The sequence below is a fragment of the Castanea sativa genome, chromosome 6, assembly GCF_040712315.1.
Source record: "Castanea sativa cultivar Marrone di Chiusa Pesio chromosome 6, ASM4071231v1".
NCBI classification, from domain to species: Eukaryota; Viridiplantae; Streptophyta; class Magnoliopsida; order Fagales; family Fagaceae; genus Castanea; species Castanea sativa.
In genome coordinates this window covers 43,779,972-43,800,673 of record NC_134018.1, presented here as the reverse complement: position 1 = coordinate 43,800,673, position 20,702 = coordinate 43,779,972, and the positions used below count along the sequence as shown (strand labels likewise).

The 20,702-nt window shown below is 33.7% G+C and overlaps 2 protein-coding genes and 1 pseudogene across 2 annotated transcripts; 1 reads left to right on the top strand and 2 right to left on the bottom strand.

Annotated features, from left to right (window-relative positions):
• Positions 1-697: 697 nt before the first annotated feature.
• Positions 698-2,411, bottom strand: LOC142640013 (protein MID1-COMPLEMENTING ACTIVITY 1-like; annotated as a pseudogene).
• Positions 2,412-8,835: 6,424 nt separating this feature from the next.
• LOC142638961 (uncharacterized) lies at positions 8,836-11,554 on the top strand. Its single transcript, XM_075813036.1, has 2 exons — positions 8,836-10,392; positions 10,773-11,554. The coding sequence occupies exons 1-2, from the start codon at positions 8,998-9,000 to the stop codon at positions 11,361-11,363; spliced, it is 1,986 nt and encodes a 661-aa protein (XP_075669151.1). The 5' UTR covers positions 8,836-8,997; the 3' UTR covers positions 11,364-11,554.
• A 2,305-nt stretch (positions 11,555-13,859) lies between these two features.
• Positions 13,860-20,059, bottom strand: LOC142641395 (protein MID1-COMPLEMENTING ACTIVITY 1-like). The gene is made up of 7 exons (XM_075815822.1): positions 19,539-20,059; positions 15,500-15,852; positions 15,266-15,372; positions 14,960-15,031; positions 14,760-14,866; positions 14,586-14,679; positions 13,860-14,152 (listed from the first exon to the last, which is right to left on the bottom strand). Exons 1-7 carry the CDS (start codon positions 19,926-19,928, stop codon positions 14,100-14,102), a joined length of 1,176 nt encoding a protein of 391 aa, XP_075671937.1. The 5' UTR covers positions 19,929-20,059; the 3' UTR covers positions 13,860-14,099.
• Positions 20,060-20,702: the final 643 nt, after the last annotated feature.

Below are 20,702 nucleotides of genomic sequence, written 5' to 3'. Positions count from 1 at the left end.
GAGTGTTTGGATTGGTGTTTCACGCGTTTCACGTCTGTGTTTTTCTTCTTCTTTTTGACCAGTGTTTTGTGAGTGTGAACAGTAACTGAAAATTTTTATTTATTTATTTATTTATTTATTTTCAATTTTCAACAAAATAAGCGGTATCCAAACGCACCCTTAGCCTTGATGAGTTGATGCATAATTCTAAACTACCTTTTCCTAAATGCTATACAAATCTCACTCTCAATACATGTATATGCCATATACCTACAACCGGTACATAAGTCGAAAATTTACAGACAGCCATCATATAGGGGATTCAGGGTTTCATGAATTGGTATGGTGGAGGAATCATCTTTCTTCTTTGGCAACCTGCGTAGGGTTGAATTTGAAGTTAAAAGGTGTAGAAAGCCCTCTTAAACAATGCAGAGAGAAATCTTGAGCAACATCTATTTTTGCTCAAGTCAAGCGTGAATTAACTTGGTTTATTAGAAATGGAAAACGCCTTAAGTAAATTATGTTCAGAATTAGGATTTTAAATATTGGGTCATTTATCTTCTGAGTCAATGATAGATTGTTCAAGTAGTTCCTTACTTATCGCTAGCCTAACTAGTGTAAATGGATAAAGCCAATTTGATTATCTGGGTTGTGGGACATGGAAATATCTTTTGAGTTTATTAAAAACCTCATTTTCCACAAATTGTGTTCTGGTGCTTTAGTAGCTGAGAAAGAAACTCCCTATGGACAAGTAACAAGAGAGTTCAGAAGATGTGGTCAATTGTTGTACTGCACACCTACCATCGAAGCCCATCGAGCTCGCCACTCTTGAACTAGTGCGCAGCAGCAACACATGAGATGAGTGAGAGAAGTCATCACATGGACCTCCCTACCAAACAAAATAAAGATAATATGAAGCTAATGTTTTGTCCTGCATGCTAAGGCACATCTTTGATGGTCAAGGAAGTACCTCTATGTTAAAAATTTCCCTTAATTTCCTTCTCATGCAACGGGCGTAGCAGCATCAACCACAGAAGAGGGAGTATGACATTAGATAATTGATTGATCTTTCACGAGCTGTACTTCAAAATTGATGTACAATTTATGTTAACAACTATCACGTTAGTTATGATGATCCCATCACAATGTTTTACAAGCTTACATATTTTTCCCTTCGACGCCAGGTTAGCTATCCACGAAAATGTTCCACAAGGATAGACGCAGGTCTTGAAGTCAAAATAAGAAAACCTATTTGGTGATCATAAATATTTCTTTAGAATCTGATGACTAAAATCCTAACCCAAATGATAACATCAGGCGATAATAAGTTTGGTTCAATTTTCTAAGCAGTCAATGATATATACAGACATGACCTCGCATGTATATATATTGATTAGATCCTAACTTTTATCTTGGATCTCCATAATAACATGCCTACTATAAGTAGTGAAAAGGGGCCTTAGTGTACTAACTTAAACAAGGTTCGCTGCAACAATCGAAAGATCACTTTGCCATTGACTTTGATCTTCTGGCTTTAGTTCAATGTCCCCATGGCTGGAATTTACATTGGATATGTACCTGTGGCAGAATTTCATGAAGCTCGTTAATTTGGCTAACGGTGCATTTGTATAAGCTGTTAGGAAATTGTGTTTTGAGTTTAAAATGAGCGTTTATAATAAAGTTATGAGGAGCTATAATTGCAAAATAGAGCTTTAAGTTTTAAAAACGCTCTTTTAATCTCCCAAAATGTTTAACTAAATAGATCCTAAGACTTCAAAAAAACTGCCGTATCAAGTCTCACTACTACTCACTCATATCTTTTGCTTATCTGATATCACGTAAGTTGATTCATTGGCAAGAAATTTCAAGATCTTCTTACAAGTAGCACATTTACAACATTTTCCATTAATAAGGTGTTCAATGTTCACTAGGTATTTATGGGGGTCATTTTTTGTTCATGATTGCTGCAATTCAATGTTTAATTTGTCTCTCCTTATGGAGTGCTTCATGAAATTCCAAGTCAGGATACCTACGAGACAATGAATTCTTCAATACATCCGCATCTTTCTTTGTCCTATCAGGTTTGAGTATAACATTTTGGGCCTCCATATCATTTTCTTCGAGGGTGTATTTATTTCCTTTAAACCTCTTCAACTGCGTGCAATCCTTCCTTTAAATTCTGTGTTCATTGTTACAACACTAAATTAGCTACTGATTAATTCACGTAGAATGTATCAAATGCTTGATAAAAGACTTGGCCCACATTTCAATTCCAAATTTTCATGGACCCAGCATAGAGCCTTTTTTTTTTTTTTTTTTTTTCTTTTTAAATATAAATTTATTAAAAATCATATATTTTGATCAATACTATACAAATATGATACCGGAAATAAACAATTCTCAAACATATCAAATCTGTTTATAAAATACATCTACTAGAGCTTCGGTCCTAACTCCCAAGTACTAATGAAAATCTAAGCTTTGGCTCATTTGTTTACATCTTAGTGTAATCAGTAATGTTATATATACAAAAAAAATTAAAAATATTTTTTATACTAGTTAAGTAGATAAACTTTTACTAATTTTCATATAAATTAGTCACTGATATCTATTTCTTACTTACTCCTAATAATTTGGCACATCAATACACAAATAATTTGACAATTTTTTTTTGTATTATATTATTTTCTCTATCTTAAATCTTAATGCGCAAGGTTTCAAATACTGTTTGTTGGGTTTTGTAGAGTCTAGTTGTGTTTGATCCGGTTGATGACCTAACCTGAATAATGTTACGTGGTTTTTAATGAGAGATTTTCTGAGGTTTAGTCTATGGAGCGAAGGCTTGGGCTGATGGGAAATTTTTTTTGGCCTGTTTTGTAGCTTATTGTGAATCATGTGTGCAGGATATAAAAAAATATTGTTTTGGTAATTAGGGTTTTTGATTGTTGTTTTTGAGAGAGTGAAAAACTATAACCGTACTTTGTATTTTATCCTTGATAATAGTGAAATTTTTGTAACTCTGTAAATGTAAGCAAATTATAGAACCATATAAATATTATTTTAGGCGTGTGATTTTTTTTTTCGTATGTTTTCTCCATTTTCTATTTTTCACTTGTGGAGAATTTCGTGGTAGTTCCGCTCACCGTGCTCTCCAAGGTCTTCCAGGAATCTAGATTCTAGGCTCTCCTTTTTCAAAAGAAAAGGTGAAAAAGTTCCGAGAAACTTAATTATTATTTTTTACGTGTGTTTTCTCTATCTATTTTTCACTTGTTGACAATTTCGTTGCAGTTCCCCTTACCGTGCTCTCCAAGGTCTTCCAGGAATCTAGATTCTAGGCTTTCCTTTTCCAAAAGAAAAGGTAAAAGTTCCGAGAAAGTGCCCACTACTTGCCAAACAAAAATAAGAACCAAAAGAAATAATAAAAAGAAAAAGAGTCAAATCCCATTCACACCGATATTAATCTGACAAATGTTCCTCATTTCATATCATCTAGACTAGAATATTCGTGGAATTAAGTAGGAGTGTAGAAACATTTTTTTTTAAATTTTATTTAGGTACAATTAAGTGGGGTCCTGTTTTCTATAATACGGCTCACCTGATAATAGTAACAATTTTTTTTTGAGAAGAGATAATAGTAACAATTATAACTGAAAAGTTAACCGATGCCTCAAATGACATTGATTTATAAATTATTTTTAAGAAGTTATTATAAAAAAAGTAAATAATATTTTTGATAAATTTTTATATTTTTTATTAAAATAATATTAATTTATTTTTTTTTTAAAATAATTCATTAATAAGAGAATTTGCATTAGTTTATGTAAATTTTTTTTATTTATTTTAGTATAAAAAATTTACTTATTCTATTTTACATATTCACTTTTCAAAATACTCTGCATCAAATTTTTCTCATTATACTATATTTAATTAAAATTGTGGGGGGTAAAAAGATCCTGATGGGAACATGGGCCTTTTGGGCCGTGTTAAGGAGGGCCGACCTGACCCTGGGTTTAGAAGTTGTTAATACTATGGGTCGGCCCATGCGCCGAGGATCCGAGGACCCAGCCGAGGGTGAGCTTACCCTCGGGTGAGCACCGAAGAACTCGGGATTTCATAGTAAAGGTTAGGGGATGGCACAGTTAAGGCCAATGGTTAAAAGGGGGAAACCCTAGAATGCCCCAGAAGCACCGGTGTTGAAGAAATGTCAAAGATAAAGGCTGCTACCTCCACATTAAAGACCCTGCACCTACCACCCTGGCCGCATTAATGGGGAGGTGACACTTGAACAGTGAAAGTGAAACTTCTAGTTACTGTTCAAAGGCACTAAGAAAAGAAATATCTAGGCTAAGGGAGGAGTTGGGGCAGCACGTGTAAAAAGTATTAAAAAAAAAAAGAGTATTTAAGGGAGGACCTAGAACAGAAAGAAGGGGGACTTTTTGTAACCTAACAAGAAAAAAAGACAAAGAGAGAGAGATAATATAAGAACAGCTCTCGGCTTACGTCCGAGGAGACCTATTTACGTTACTCCTTGCTGTTTCCAAATACCGCCAATCTTTAGTTTGTCATTTAATCTTCACTCACTTCTAACCTGGGTTTCAAGCCCACTCTCTACAAATTTTTATTGTTTAAGGCTCATTGGGCCTGAGCCCATATCTGTTCTTGGGTCCAGGTGCAATTGTGCACTTACAAAAATATAAATGTTTTTCTTTTTTTAATTGTTTCTTTTTCTTCATACACAACAACTACTATCTACTCTTTTCTTTTAACCTCAAGATAGGTAAGGAAAAAAAAACTAAATGTAGAATGAAAAAGTATTAGTGTAAATTTAAATGGTTAATGTAGCAAATTTGTAAATTTGTAAATTTATACAATTATATACAAATTGATATTAATTATTTTTAAACAAAATTTCGTAAATTGCATTGCCCTGAATGCTTTAAATGTCCTAAGGCATGGACCCATAAAAAAGACAACATAAAGTACTTTTGTGGAAAATTTTACTTGTTTCTACTTCCTTCTTTCTATCAACAACACAAAATAAAGTAGAATACGAAATATGTATTTTTTAGAAAGTTTACTTCATGATTAACCCTTTTTAAATTCAAAAAATTTATATTTTATTTTTACAAAATATAAAATGTGTTATTCCATTTTTCTACCGTTACATTTGGTTCAGTTCACATGAACTTTTTATCCTATCATTAAAACTCCTATTTTTATGTAAAACTCATTTATATATAATTTTTTTAATGTCATGCAGAAAAAATGTCAAATTATTATTCTTAATTTTTTGAAAAAATTTAAAATCGAATTCTGACCAAAATTTATGGATGAAAAACATGTTTTAATGTAAGGACTTAATAATTTTCGGTGTCATTAGTTCATTACCTATGTGCGAAACTAGCGGACTCTTTCCTTTTCCTTTTTATTATTATTATTATTATTGGATAAGTTATTGATTACTTTCTCTTTTTTGGCTTTGCTCTGGAAGAACAAAGAAGGTTAAAATTTGATGTGAAATAATTCAGAGAAAGTGGAGCACAGTTTTTTTTTTTTTTTTTTTAATTCAATATATAGTTTCTACTCTAGCCTAATCTAAATGTATATGTATGTGAAACTCACTCCTGGAGACTTGAACCCAGGCCTTTGCCTCTATACCCCACAAGCATTTATACTTGTAGAGTGACCACTGCACCAAGGAGAAGCGGTGGTGTGGAGCACTGTTTTTTGATGTGTTAATAGTTGTGTATTGTTAAGTAATGATTAATGAATTTGACTACATTACTTATGTCTCTCTCAACTTCTATTTATAATATTAAAAAAAAAATTAAGAATCTTTTATTATAATTGATGTACCTATCAAATTACCTTTATCGTTATGTTTTGTAAATATTTTGTAATAAAAATTTTAATCGGCCTAGCTAAAGCCAGATATAACAATAATAAATAAATAAAACTAAATTCATTGAAAATTTCCTCACATCAGCCTCAATAGTTTGTTCCAAAAACTTAATAATGAACAGTATTCTCAATATATCTATCGAGCGCTGTTCACTCAGGAGTCAATACACCAAATAAAAGGATGGGTTAAAAAATATATTTGAGAAAAAGAAAATAATATTAAAATAGAATAAGAGTACTAAGGTAGATGTAATTGTTTCTAATAGTAGATTAGCTAAATTAACAAAAATTAGTTTTTTAGATTAAATTTGGCTAATGATTAGGACCAATGTTGCAACCATGATTTTAGTTAAGAGGGAAGCAAGATTGAAATTAAATTAATCCAACATTATTAATTCAATAGTGATTCTTTTCTTTTTTTTGAGAAGAATTCATTGGTGATTTTGACAAATGTTCCTTGTGGGGATAGAAGGGTCAGAATATGTTTTTGGGCCTTGAGCTTGGTTCGGGGATGTTAACTCGTTCGAGGGGGTCAAAGTAGTAATGACTGTATTGAATATGAAAGCCCACAAGCAAATTATTACGGAAGAGATTGGTGGAAATGGTTCGAAGAGGGAGATCTCCTCGGATATAGGAAGTAGAGGTTATACCATACACCTCGATGTATATAAGGGAGTTTTAGGAGTTCTAGTGAGGGAGGATGTGTTCCATAGGAGCACAGAGAGAATGAGAGAATAAGAAATATCTTAGAGAAAACTGCTACCACCGCATTAAAGACTTTGAACCTACCTATTTGGTCGTATTAATGGGGAAATGACCTCTGAACAATGGTGAACAATGTAACAGCTATTGTTTGAGGATTTCAAGAAGGCGGTGGATGAGACAAGTATCTAGATTGGTGATCTGGTCCATACGTGGAAGATGATGAGAAGAAGGAAGATGATATATAAGAAAAAGATAGGCATTCAACAGGGGGACCGGAAAAAAGAAAGAGAAAAACACTGTACACACCACCTTCAAATACAATTTATTGTGGAAAGAACAGGGAGAAATATAATCCATCCTCGGCTCTTGTCCGAGGAGAGTTTTTGTCGTAAAACCATTTCATTGTGTATATATTGGCGATCTAGCCCACCAGACTCGTTATCCAATATCTATAAAACCTAGGTTTCAAGTCCACGCTCTACAAATTTCATTGTATAAGGCTATTTGGGCATGCACCCTACACACGGTAGGCTCCGGGTGTAAATTGTGTCCTTACATTCCTCATTTCATGCCTTGACTATATTTTTCATGGACATAAGTAGCAGTGTAGAACCCTTCTCTTCTTTTTAGATTTTGGACGTTTACCAAAACTTTTTTAATATGTTACCAACTTTTCTAATATAGTCACTTCACAAGTATAAATGTTTGTGAGGTGTGAAGGGCAATGGTCAGAGTTCAAATATCTAGGAAGGAATTTCACACACATATACACGATTAGACTAAAATAGAATTTCTATATTGTATAAAAAAACGTATTATTAATCATAAAATAGGTTTTTTTAAAAGGGAAAATCATTGAATAGTTTATTAATTTGTTGGTAAAGTTCCACTTCAAAGACATTTTTCTTATAATTCTCTTATAATTAAATAAATCATTTAAAATAATTGTGTCAGATTGAATATTAATTTGTGTGTGCATAGATTAGTCAAGTTATTATTGAATCTTAATATATTTGTCATTCCTAAAAGGTGATTTTATTTATTTATTTATACTTTTGTCCCCCACAAAACTTGATCATGTTTCATCAATTGTATGAGTTAGAAAAAATCTAACGCTTCAAATTATTACACAACTTTGTTTTCATAATTGTGATGTAACAGAGATTTTTTTAGAAGATGATGTAGTAAAGTATGAGTGGTGAAGAAAAAATGATGAGTTTATAAGTTAATTATGTTTACTTTAGTTCAAATCACCCCTTTCATGTTGTAACTACCATTTTTTTTTTTAAAGTTATACTTAATCAATTCTATCATCTGCCCCTCTCTTTGTTCTTGCCCGGCCCAGAAGACTTTGCACAAAGTTAAAATTGTAATTTTTATTTTTACAAATAATATAAGTGTAATGAAGAATATAGCAAAATACCTACAAAATTGTATATGTGTCTCACAATCTTGAATATTTTTTAAAAATTATGTACAATTCAACTTTTCTTCCTCAATTCCTTTAAGTAGTTAACATTTGAGATTATAGCAAAACTTCAAAGCTTGAAACTATGTAAATGTGAAAAGATGGAAGAGAAAAAAAAAATTTAGTGGATACTTTAAGGTTTCTTCTAGCAAGTAGTCTAGAGTCTTAATTTTTTTTTTCCACAAAATTTGTCACAACCAATAGAAATGATGAATTGTAAACGGTAAACAAGAAAATGATGCTAATAATGGGCTAAATGAAAATAAATAATAACTTGAAAATTTAATAATTGAAAAATTTATTGTAAAAGATATTGTTGATGAAACGGGCATTTCAGGAAAAAAAATTGTGAAACCATATGCTCAATCTTGACTTGACAGTCTTTTTATTTTATGTTTTTTTCTGGGGAGAGAATCTTGACTTCAGTGACATGAGTCTTTATTTATTTATTTTTGAGCAAGTGACATGAGTCTTTACTTGCTTAGGAAGACAGAAGACTGTCTATGAATGTGAATATGGGGACCACTAGTTAGCTTAGGACGTAATTGTTGCTTTCTTTTGCTTTTTCTTCTTAAGTTTATGTTTGGATACAGAAAATTAAAAATATTTTAATAAAATAATTTTTAAATATATAAATAGTATTATAGTACTTATTTTTAATAAAAAAATGGCTGATATGTGAACCATATGTAAACAGTATGAATAATTACTTTGTCTCCTAAACTGAAACGTGGGCAGAACAAACAAAAAAAAAAAGAAACGCGTCACGTTGACGCAATAATTTTTAACCAAACATTACCTAAGAACCAATTTATGCTAAAAGAATTTGTGGAGAGCTCAGTTCAAGACTTGACATCTGATCTGGTTACCTTTGCAAATTACTCTGCACCTTTATAAAACACATCTTCAAAGTTCATATCAAGACACTCAGAACCGCCGTGGTGATGGCCTCGGAAAAGAGTGATAGTGCAGAGTCAGCAGCAGCAGCAGCAGCAGCAAAATCGAACCAGCTGTACGTATTTTTTGGTCATGAATCTTCTTCAGTCCTTTATTCAATGTATGAGATTCCTGTACCAAATCCTCTCCCTCCTCCCCCAACGAAATCAGCACAGATTGCCGAAATGCAGAACCCAAGTCCACTTCCCAACACTACCCCAAACCCAATCCTCAAACTCAAAAGGGGTGAATACCCTCGAGGCATGTGCTGCGTTCAACTGGGTTCCAAATTTTACTTCTTTGGTGGCGAGTTCGATGATTTGGATCACCCATATGTTGCTAAAGATGTTAAGACAAAGTACAAGAATGTAAAACGAGATAGATATCCTAGAGATGTCTATGTTTTTGATCCCACCAACACCAACACCAACACCAACACCAACACCACCATTGATGATAACAAGAAGAAGTTGATGATGATAAGTGGTACACCAATGCAGACCGGAAAGGCTAAGCCTTTGGGGTTTGTGGTGGATGAGAAGATTTACGTGGTTGGAAGCACTTTCACATCCAAATTCTTAAAAAATGTAGACGAAAAGAATTCAGATATAAAAAAGCATGTTTTGTTTGAGGTGTATGATCCTGTAGTTGATAAGTGGTCTACTTTGCCAACTCCTTCTCATCCTTTGATTAGGGACTCGGAGCCAGAGGAGACTGAATGGGTGGGGCATGCTGTTGTGGGAAGGAAGGTTCTTCTTCATAATCAATTCGGCTATGGTGTTCTTCAACACCGCTTATATTGTTATGATCTCGATAGAGGTGAATGGATAAATTACCAAAACCTGCCTTCCTACTCTGGTAGTTTCTTAGGGAGGAGTGAGTTTGTAGGGGATACCCTTTATGGAGTTTACAACAGGAAAGTATCTGCAATAACCCCATTAGCTGATGCTGATGAGGAGGAGGAGGATATGGGTGCAGATGTAGAGAACCCTCTTTATTTTCCATCTGAGGACTTGTGCTCGGTTGTGGATGATATTTACGATAAATTTCCTCCACAGCTGGACTCCTCAATTACCTCATCAAGCTTGCTTCATTTGGGGAATGGAGTCTTTTGTTTTGTGATGTCTGGCAGGTCTCTACGTTTCAAGCATCGTCATGGTTATTATCCTATTGAAGATAACAAAAAAGGTGTTATTAGCATCGTAATCTTTCAGGCCCTTGGGGATAAACACTTACGAGGTGAAGGTGAAGATGAAGATGAAGATGAATATGAATATAGTAGCGATGAAGATGAAGGTAACGCTGGATTCTTCAGGGCAAAATTCTTGTATTCCGCTCATTATCACATCAATACCCGCTCCCGAAATCTTGGGGATATCCATGGTTGCTTCTCTCTTGGCCTGGTATGTATTTCTATTTCTTTCATGCCCCTGTTATTTTTTTCTTCATTATTTTTCTTTATCTGCATACCATACCAATACTTCCCCTTGTGTCTTGGGATTTAACATTATTTTGTGCACATTAATAACTAATTCAGTGGACAGCTTGTTACATTATATCTCTGCAAAGTATGCTTTCTTTTTTATCATTCCATTAATCCTAGTGCATGATTTTCATACCATACCAACATTTCGCCTCGTGTCTTGGGATTCAACAATATTTTGGCGGTTCCTTAACACCCCTGCTCCTCCCACTTATCATTCGTGGTCTTGCAATTTTGAGATTGTCCAAATGCATAAATTTTGAAATATTTACTTGTAATTGACCTTTTACTTTTGTATAGTTGTTTAAATTTGGAGATGGGAGTGACCCTACCTGTGCTGAAGATGGGAAAGTGCCTATTTCAAACTCACCATCCGATCCACATCTTGTTCCCCAATCTGTCCCCGATGTGCAGCCTTGGATGAAGGAGGCGATGACTTGGTTCTTGCAATATGTGGAGGATGATATTAACGATAACTTCATTATGACCACAAGTCCTAGGTTGCTAGGTGAGAAAAGGCACATAGATCACCAGCTTCCTTGGCAGCTGCAGCATCACATGCTCACTCAAGAGTGCCCAGCTGCGCAGACTAAGATAGCTTGGTATGTTGCAAGGAAAGCTTTGATTGAGGAAAAACGTCGGCTGCAAGATCTTCAAAGAGAGCACGAGATATTGAGGAAGGAGAATACCATGCTCACCAATCAAAGGGATCTTTACCAGTCATGGATTTCGCGGTTTTTTGATGATCGGAGATTTCAGGCTGTTGCTGATCCGTTTGAGCCTCAACCACTTACATCTTCTGTTCCCTCATCTTCTCAGCCTACTGAGCCACTAGTCAGCAATCAATCTGGAGATACCTCCCACAGGATGGAGACCCTGTCCTTGTCCTAGATGCCACCCTACCAAACCAGACCTGATGATGCCAATGACATAGACTTGGGATTTCTTTCTGTTGTGTCACATTATGGTTATTGTTCTTATTGATGCATGTTCTCTTGTTTTGTATTCTAATCATCTAATTCTAGACCTATTGTTATCTGTAAACTTTGTTATTTGCTTTAATGGACTGAAACTTTTTAGTTTTGCTTGTGTGAGAAAGTGCTGCTTCAGCTGGCCCAAGAGGCCAGTATTAAACCTCCTAGCCTACAACTGAAACAGGTACTGAAGAAATGTTCTATGACGATACAAAACTTAGGTCTTATGTTGTATCGGATGTTTATTTGAATAACCTTGCCATAAACTAGTCATGAGTGTGAGGAATGTAATGGATATGAATGCTCTATCTGAGTGATTTAGTTCCTTTTTTGTTTGTTTTTTTAGGTAACCGTTAGTGTTCGGTTTTTCCATTGCTTTAGTTTTTTGCCTTAAATAGAATCCACTCGTTTTATCTTTGGAGTAACTGGCATACTGCAGAATCACCCTTCATCTATTCACTATACTGAATTTGAGATTTTACTTCGTTCAGCTTTGCCACAACACTTAGTCTTTTAAAGACCTATCCTTGGAACTTATAGATGTAGTTGTTGAGATAAATCACATATTGAGACCGGGTGAATATATTGTAGTTTAGGACACCATGTGCATGTATTGTAGTTTAGGACACCATGTGCACCTCTATAGAACATATAAAACTAGGAGTAAGATTTATGTCCATTTTGCACAAAGTGTTCAAGCCCAAAGCTCCACCAGAGAGAACACCCTTTTTTGTCAAGAACCTCTCTATTACCTCCACCCTATACCTTTCCCTTGAGCACGTATCTAGCCCAATATTTGAGACTATTCATGTTAGCCCATTAATCACCATAATTAAAAAGAATAAAATAGTCTCTCTCATTTTTAATGTGAGATCAAACATTTTCACTACCTCCTCATCTTCGTATTCACTCCCACATTTTTACATTTATGTTATAATATTTATTTATTAATATTAAAATGCTCCAATAGCTTCATTGGTCACTAGCGCTCTATAAGGATCAGTTCTTTGTTGGTTTGGCAGGCATCCAACGGTTGAAGCATGAACAAAGGTGGTAAATAAAGCTGATCATTTCCCACTGTAAATCTTACTCCTAGATTATATGTTCTATAGAAAACCAGAAATAAATAAACAAATTGAGAAAAAGCAAAAGAAGAAGAATTCTTGTCACTTATTTTTGTGAAAATGTGAATTCAATAGATATGGCATTTGTTTACTGCAGCATATATGATTTGGTTGGTTCAGATAAGCTTTTTTTTCATTGTATGCTGTTCATTTATTCATTACTCTGATATCATCTTTTTATAATCATTCAATATATATAAAAGCAAAAACCTCATATGTAAAAGCATGAGGTGCTTCTATATGGCACATTCTTAGAGAACTCTTTCATTTAGACTTCCAACTCATCATCTTCTAATTACCACCATATGTCACTCTTTGTTTGTTATGATTTAATACGAGCAAACATTGCACTTGAACTTGCCTGGATGAACAACATGATCTACTTTGCTTTCCCACATCAGCCTATATGGTTACAAGTCATTGTGTGCAATATGTCTTTCTGGTGTTCACTCATTAACATTTTTTTGTTCATTGAATAGAGTTGTGACTGATTTCTGTCCATTTGAAGTTTTTAAGGTACTAATATAATCCAAACCTAATACTCAAAGGGATGAGCATTTGTCATATGCTGATTGTAGAATTTATTTTATTGTTTGCCTCTCTTCAGTAAAAAAAATGTTTATCCTCTTCTAAATTTCAATTATAATCAAGTCTGCAAGTTAAAGCTGGAAACACCAGAGCTGAAACCTTCTATGACCAGTAAGTTATCACTGCTTTTCTGTCGGCTCCTCTTTGGGGAATGATGATTAAAATTCTCACAAAGATGAATTGTTGTTAAATTCTTCAAGAAAGGAAGGAGATATTCTTACTTTCTTTTTCATTGTTGGCATTGCCTTCTTAACAAGATTTTCATCGACAGCCAGCTGTTCCTTCTAGCCAAATTCAATTTTGGAAGGCTTCCATTGCTAAAACAGAAAATGCAGTGTCATGACTTGAGTTTGCTAGTTTAAACCCTGTTCCTGACCCATAGTTTTAAACCTCAAGTATAGGAGGTGGGGAGAGTGATGTTGTATAATCTGTATCCAGATTGCGTAGAGGTTATACTCCAAACACAACATCACTGACTTGTGTACAGTGTTCGCTTGAATAAGCACTTAGGGAAATAGGTGTCATTTTGTAGTTATTGACTTATTGCTTCAAGTTTATGTTCTGTGAAGAAAGATTACATCTATTTGCTTAGAAAAGTAGGTCAATATAAATTGAGATTGAAAATCTTATGTTGCAGAGCAATCACTTCTTAAATAAAAGAAGACGCACCTTGGCTTTTTACTCATAAATTATGTCTGATCTCCATTTGATAATACATCTTTGATAGTACATCAGCATGGTCATGTCATGATATAAGCTCTAAATGAAGACTTTTATATTTTACCATGTCACGTTCATTTAGTTTGGATGGGTTGATACATGACTTCTCAGCTACCTTTTCCTATATGCTATACATATCTCACTCTTTCTTTTTATGTATAATTCATATAACTACAACTCGTACACAAGTAGAATTGATAGACAGCCATTATATAGGGGATTCAGGGCTTCATGAATTGGTATGGTGGAGGAATCATCTTTCTTCCTTGGCAACCTGCATAGGGTTGAATTTGCAGTTAAAAGGTGTAGCAAAACCTCTCAAGCATAAATTGGCTAATGAGTTTAGTGAGGTTGCTTAAGTCAACCTCAAATAGCTTGGTTTAGAGGAATGAGAAGTGATTTAAGTCAGAAGTAGATGTTTTAGATTAGGTCATTTACCTTCTGAGTCTAATGATAGATACTGCCTTAAAAGGCCTTTCTTGACTAGCCTAACTTGTTTCACCATCCTAAATTTATGGGTTTAAATGGAAGAGCAAATGGATAAAGCCTGTTTGATTATCTGGGTCATGAGACATGGAAATATCTTTTGAGTTTATTAAAATCCTCTTTTTTCTCAAAATTGTTTTCCGGCGCTCTGTTAGCTGGGAAAGAAATTCCCTATATGCAAATAATTCTGAAGATGTAGCCAATTATCATATTGCACCTACCATCGAAGCCCCTAATTTCGAGCTCACGCCACTCTTCAACTAGTGCGCAGCAGCAACACATGAGATTAGTTGAGAAGTCATCACATGAACCTCCCTACGAAACAAAACAAGATAATATTAAGCTAATGTTTTGTCCTGCATACTAAAGCATATCTTCGATGTCCTAGGAAGTACCTCTATGTTAAAAAGCTCCCTCAATTTCCTTCTTATGCAACAGGTGTAGCAGCAGCAACCACAGAAGAGGGAGTATGACAAAAGATCATTGATTGCACGTTCACGAGCTGTACTCAAGAATGGTTGTACAATTCATGTTAACAACTAGCACACTAGTTATGAACTTATGATAATACCATTACAATGTTTTACAAGCTTACATATTTTTCCCTTTGACACCAAGTTAGCTATCCATGAAAATGTTCCACAAGGATAGAAGAAGGTCTTGAAGCCTGTAACAAAATAGGAAAGCCTAATCGTTGATCTTAAATATTTCTTAAGAATCTTATGTGCTAAAATCCTAGCCCACATGATAAGATATATACAGACATGACCTCGCATGTATATATATTGGCTAGATCCCAACTCTCATCTTGGATCTCCATAATAGTAACATGTAATATATTCATGGACCATCATGCAATGTCTACTCTAATCAGGGAAAAAAAGGGGTTTAGTGTACTAACTTAGACAAGGTTCGCCGCAACAATCGAAAAGATCAGTTTGCCATTGACTTTGATCTTCTGGCTTTAATCCAGGGTCTCCATAGCTGGAATTTACATTGGATACATACCTGTAGCATAATTTCATGAAGCTTCTTGATAATTTGGCTAAGACTTAAAGAGGTTACCATAACAAAAAAAAATAAAAAAAAATAAAATAACAAGTCTCACTACTACTCACTCATGCCTTTCACTTACCCTGATATCACATAAGTTGGTTCATTGGCAAGAAGTTTTGTGATCTTCTTACCAGGTAGCACATTTACAACATTTTCCGTTACATCAATAAGGTGTTCAATCACCCGGCATTGATCGGGGTCATTGTTTGACTGTGATCGTTGCAATTCAATGTTTAATTTGTCTTTCTCTTCATGGAGTGCTTCATGAAATTCCAAGTCAGGATACCTACGAGACAACGACTTCTCTAATACATCAGCATCTCTCTTTGTCCGATCAGGTTTGATTATAACATTTTGGGCTTCCATATCTTCTTCTTCGAGGGTGTATTCCCTTTGATCTTCTTCAATCGCCTGCAATCCTTCCTTTATATTCTGAGTTCATTGTTGTGACACTAATTGGTTAGCTACTGATTAATCCACATAGAATGAATCAAATGCTTGATAAAGAATTATCCCCTATTTGATTTCCAAATTTTCATGGACCCAATGGGAGTGACAAAAAGTTTATTATTATTTTTATAATTCAATAGATACAACAATCATTGTTCCTTAACAAGAGTTGTCTCAAAAAAAAAAAAAAAATCTTAACAAGAGTTGTCTCATTTCTGCTTTACATTTAACTAGTTGGGGAACCACACAATATGTAAAAAAATTTCACAATTTATATATTTTACTAAGTAAATAATGAAGATAGTAGATGAGACTTATAAACGTTAGTCTTAAACTCTCCTTAAAATAATATGACTATTTAAACAAAGTACAGTTGATACAATATATTAAAATTTTAAAAGTAAGCTATTTATATTTTCTATTTGAATTAAAAGTGTTTTAAATTTTGTATTTTTTCCCTGCAAATATAATGTATTTTGCATTCAATTATTATATAAGGAGAGATATTTTATAAATAACATAAACAAAAATTTAATGTTATCAAGATCTTACTAATATTGCGCTTAGAATGTAGCATAATTGTCAATGGAGTTTTTCTTTAAAAACAAATGTCAAGCAATTGTTCTTTCTACACAAACATCTACTCCCAAAGCATTACTGAAGTGGACCGAATGGACTAAAATAGACTGTAGTGGACCAAAATTGACCAAAGTCGACTAAATGGACCCAAGTGGATCGAAGTGGCTCAGATGGACCGAAATTGACCGAAGTGGACCGAATAAGCCAAAGGACTGAAGTGGACGGAATAGACCCAACTGGACTGAAAAAAACACAAATGGACCGAATGGGCTGAAGAACGAATGGACCGAAATGGACTATAATGGACCGAAGTTAGCCGAAATGGAGCGAGTAGACAGAAATGGACGGAAATACACCAAATGGACCGAAATAGACCAGTGAACCCAACCGGACTGAATGAACTGAAATAAACTCGAACTAGTTTTAGATATTATATAGATTAATGCAACATCTACTAGAGCCTAGTAAGTGAATTAGTTTCCTCAGGTCCCTTTTCCTTGTCATAAGAGTTCTCTTATATATGTCTTCTTTATATATATGAAATACATCTACTAGAGCTTAGTTTCCAAGTAGTAATGAAAATCTAAGCTTTGGTTCATTTCTTGATTTGTTCCCATATTATCTTAACGCGCAAAAAACCAAAAACTCTCTACTCTCCAGTGTATTCTAGGCTTGCCTTTCCGAAAGAAAAAGTGAAAGTTTGAGAAATGAATGCCCGCTACTTTCGAAACGAGAAGCATAACCCAAAGAAAGAAAAAGAAAAAGAACCAATCACCGACATTAAGTCGACAAATGTTCCTCGTTTCATACCTTCTTGATTAGAATATTCATAGAATTAACTAGAGTGTAGGACCCTTTTCTTCTTCTAATAAAGTATATGATAAAAAAAATATATTTTCTACAAAATTTAATTAGTTCATTTTTAATACTTACTTTAAAAATTAAAATTTTATTTTTACAAAAAAAAAGAAAAAAACTTTTTTCCATTTATCTAATCAATATATATATAAAAGCAGAGACCTCATTGTGTGAGGGTCTAAGCTTTTGCCAAGTGGCACCTCCTATGAAGTTTCTCTACAATCATCCAACTCTCCCATTAATTGACTGAGTTTACATTACAACTCTCTCTCTTCTTCATTTTATTTTAGTATACCAAATATTTCAGTTTTTTTTTTAAAAAAATAAAAAGGGACACTAATAATTAATGAGATCGAGATAGATAATATTCTAGCATTTCCGTTGCCTAAATTACACAAATCCATATCTTTTATTTACTATAATCATTATTATTTTATTTTATTCTATGGGAATCCTTATTATTTTATGGTTATGAATTTACATACAAACATCTCATAAACAAAGTCTCCCTCCCCTGTTAGTCTTTTTTTTTTTTTTTTGGTATGGCAAATTTTTACGTTAGTTATTTAAAAAGTTTCTGCCTTTATGATTGTGTAGATGCATTAATTACAGCTTGCCTGCAAAATAACGTTTTGGTTTTTGCCTTTTTGTTTTCACATTATGTACATTATCAATAATCTGCTATAATGATTAATGTAGGATTTTCTAAATCTTTGACTCCCCAACCACTCTCTCACGCTTTGCCTTCCCCTCTCAACTTTGACCATATGCCTCCATTCTCTTTCTTTCTCTCTTAAAAAAACTTTCTTTCTCTTCAAAAAAAAAACCTTTAATAGTTAAATTTCCTAAACTACTGCTACTCTCAAATTTTGCTTCCATACTCACAATTTTTTAAAACACTTAGCCAATGGAAGAAACCTATTACTCTTGTGATCTTTTGTTGTAGCCAGTGGCTATCCATCGCACATTAAATGACCTTGACATGTATGAGTTCAAGCTATCTTTTGTTACTTTCAAAATTTCATTTCTTCACTTACAATCGATAGGGTTAAGATCGTGAGATTCTTTGTTTTCCTATTTTCTTTTATAGGTTGTGTTATTGTGTATATCAATTTCCAAAAGATGCTTGAAGTCTAGAACTGAGAAATCAATAATTGTTTATTTAGTGGAAAAGTCTCATTGTCATTGTCCTTTCAAGATTATTTAATCTTCGTATATGACTTTAGTAGACTGGTCTTTTCAAAATAAACAAAAGCTAAACATGTTGTAAATCACAAATTGGATTATAGGGATCAAGCAGTTATCATCTAGGGTGGAGGGTTTTTTTTTTTTTTTTTGGATACAAAATAGAAATTTTACTCTAGCCAAATCTAAGTGTATATGTGTGTGAAACTCTCTCTTAGAGACTTGAACCCCGGCCCTTGCCCCCCATACCCCCACAAGCACTTATACTTGTGGAATGACCATCACATCAAGGGTGTACAGTGTTAGGGTGGAGGGAATTTAGTCAATGGCAATTGAATTTGCAGAGGAAAAACAACACGACTATTTAATCTGCATTCTTTAGACTCCAAAGCTTCTTTCTCGAGTAAGTCTCTTGATATTTCATTAAAGAAATACATATTGACTATTTTCCTACAATAAATTGAGTTTTGGGTCAATGTTTTTTTTTTTTTTTTTTTTTTTTTTTGGGTTTAATGATGATTGTATAATGATCTATATGTGGTGTGTGCTTTCTTTTCTATGAACTTCAATAATGTATGAATCGAGGATTTTAGCATTTTTGTGTATTAAGGTTTTTTTCATATTTATTTCATTATTTTGTTTAGTTTTTGTTACTTTTTATAATGAACTCATTACTAACAAAGTTCTATGACAATTATGGTATAATATACATACAACATTCTCTAAACTTATCTTATATAAAACATTACAATATTATCCGTGCATCGCACGGGCAACTTACTAGTGTCTTCAAGTCACATAAACTTTTTTAGCGTACCACATTAAAATTCGAATTCTTTCTCTCTTTTTTTCTATGCAAAATTCCAATTTCTTAATGTCATGGATAAAATGTCAAATTACTATTCTTAATTTTTGGAGAAATTATAATATTTTAAATTTGAATAATGAAAAATCAAATTTTGACTAGAGTTTATAGATGAAAATTTTATTTTTAACGTAAAAAACCCAAAAAAAAAGAGCACATAATAATTTTCGTTGATTATTACCTGCATGCGAAACTCTTGGACCAAAGAAATCAACGGCACGAGACGAAGATAGCGATCAATATCAGCTTGGACTTGGCGGAACTGATACACTACGTTCCACCCCATGGCAAGCATGTAAAGGTAGCTCTTCTCTCTGCAACTTTCCACCAACTCGAGTGCTTTCCTTAGTGCCTCTTCCAAACCTTCCAACGGTTCCTTCGTAGCCGGCAAGTTCATCAGGTCCGTTGATTTCAGCTTCTCCAACAGGTTCCCTATCAGCCTCACATGCTCCGCTAGTTGCTCGCAGTTCTTGCGGTGTGTGGCGGTGTTTTGAGCTGATGATACGATCATATTGCTTAGACCTAAGGCGTCCACTTCTAATAATGGTGGTGCTTGTGCATGGCTCAGCATGTTGCTCCGGTGTAATAAGAAGTGATCATATATAGCCACACAGAGAAGAAAGAGTTTATAGAAGTGACTTATTGATTGGGTTCTTGTTTGTTATTATAGCTATCTTGTTTTTGGGGTTTTGTTGCTTTTCCTTCTTTCTTTTTCTTTTGTAATGAATGAGTCTTTACTTTATCTTTTCCTCCCCCCTCTTGTTAAGTTATGCCTGCTTTCTCTCTCTTTTTGATGTGTTAATAGTTGTATATTGTTAAGTAATGATTAATGAACAATGATAGGGACTACAAATTTGACTAATTTACTTGTGTCTCAACTCTCAACTTTTATTTTATATATTATATATATATATATATATATATATATATATATAAAAGTAAATCTACTTTTAAAAATATAAAATAAAAAAAAGTTAAGATTTTTTTTTTCATTATGCTTGATGTAACCTATCAAGTAACCTTAATGGTTACTTGTTTGTACTAATGTTTGGTTGGACAAAGTTTGGCTGCAACCCAATTTGAAAGAATTTCTCCAAACTGGATAAGTGAAAGCTTATGAAGCTAATATGTGTCTTAGGCTTGCACATAACCACCTAACTATAGTCAACACACTACTTAACTAGCCTCTCTCTCTCTCTCTCTCAATTCTTTGCATATTCACTCCAAGAATAAGTTCATAAATTTTTGTATTTCAAAATCATATAGACTATATTTAAAATTAAATCTTTAGAGTTTTCAATTTTTTCTTATAACTCATTGAGGTTTTCATATTTGCCAAATTAAC

Coding starts and splice junctions, on each gene's coding strand:
- LOC142641395 (XM_075815822.1), bottom strand. CDS start 19,928: ATGCTGAGCCATGCACAAGCACCACCATTATTAGAAGTGGACGCCTTA. Junction 14,680..14,759: donor GGGAGCTTTTTAACATAGAG/GTACTTCCTAGG, acceptor TTTGTTTCGTAG/GGAGGTTCATGTGATGACTT. Junction 14,153..14,585: donor CGAAATTAGGGGCTTCGATG/GTAGGTGCAATA, acceptor AACCCTATGCAG/GTTGCCAAGGAAGAAAGATG.
- LOC142638961 (XM_075813036.1), top strand. CDS start 8,998: ATGGCCTCGGAAAAGAGTGATAGTGCAGAGTCAGCAGCAGCAGCAGCA. Junction 10,393..10,772: donor GTTGCTTCTCTCTTGGCCTG/GTATGTATTTCT, acceptor ACTTTTGTATAG/TTGTTTAAATTTGGAGATGG.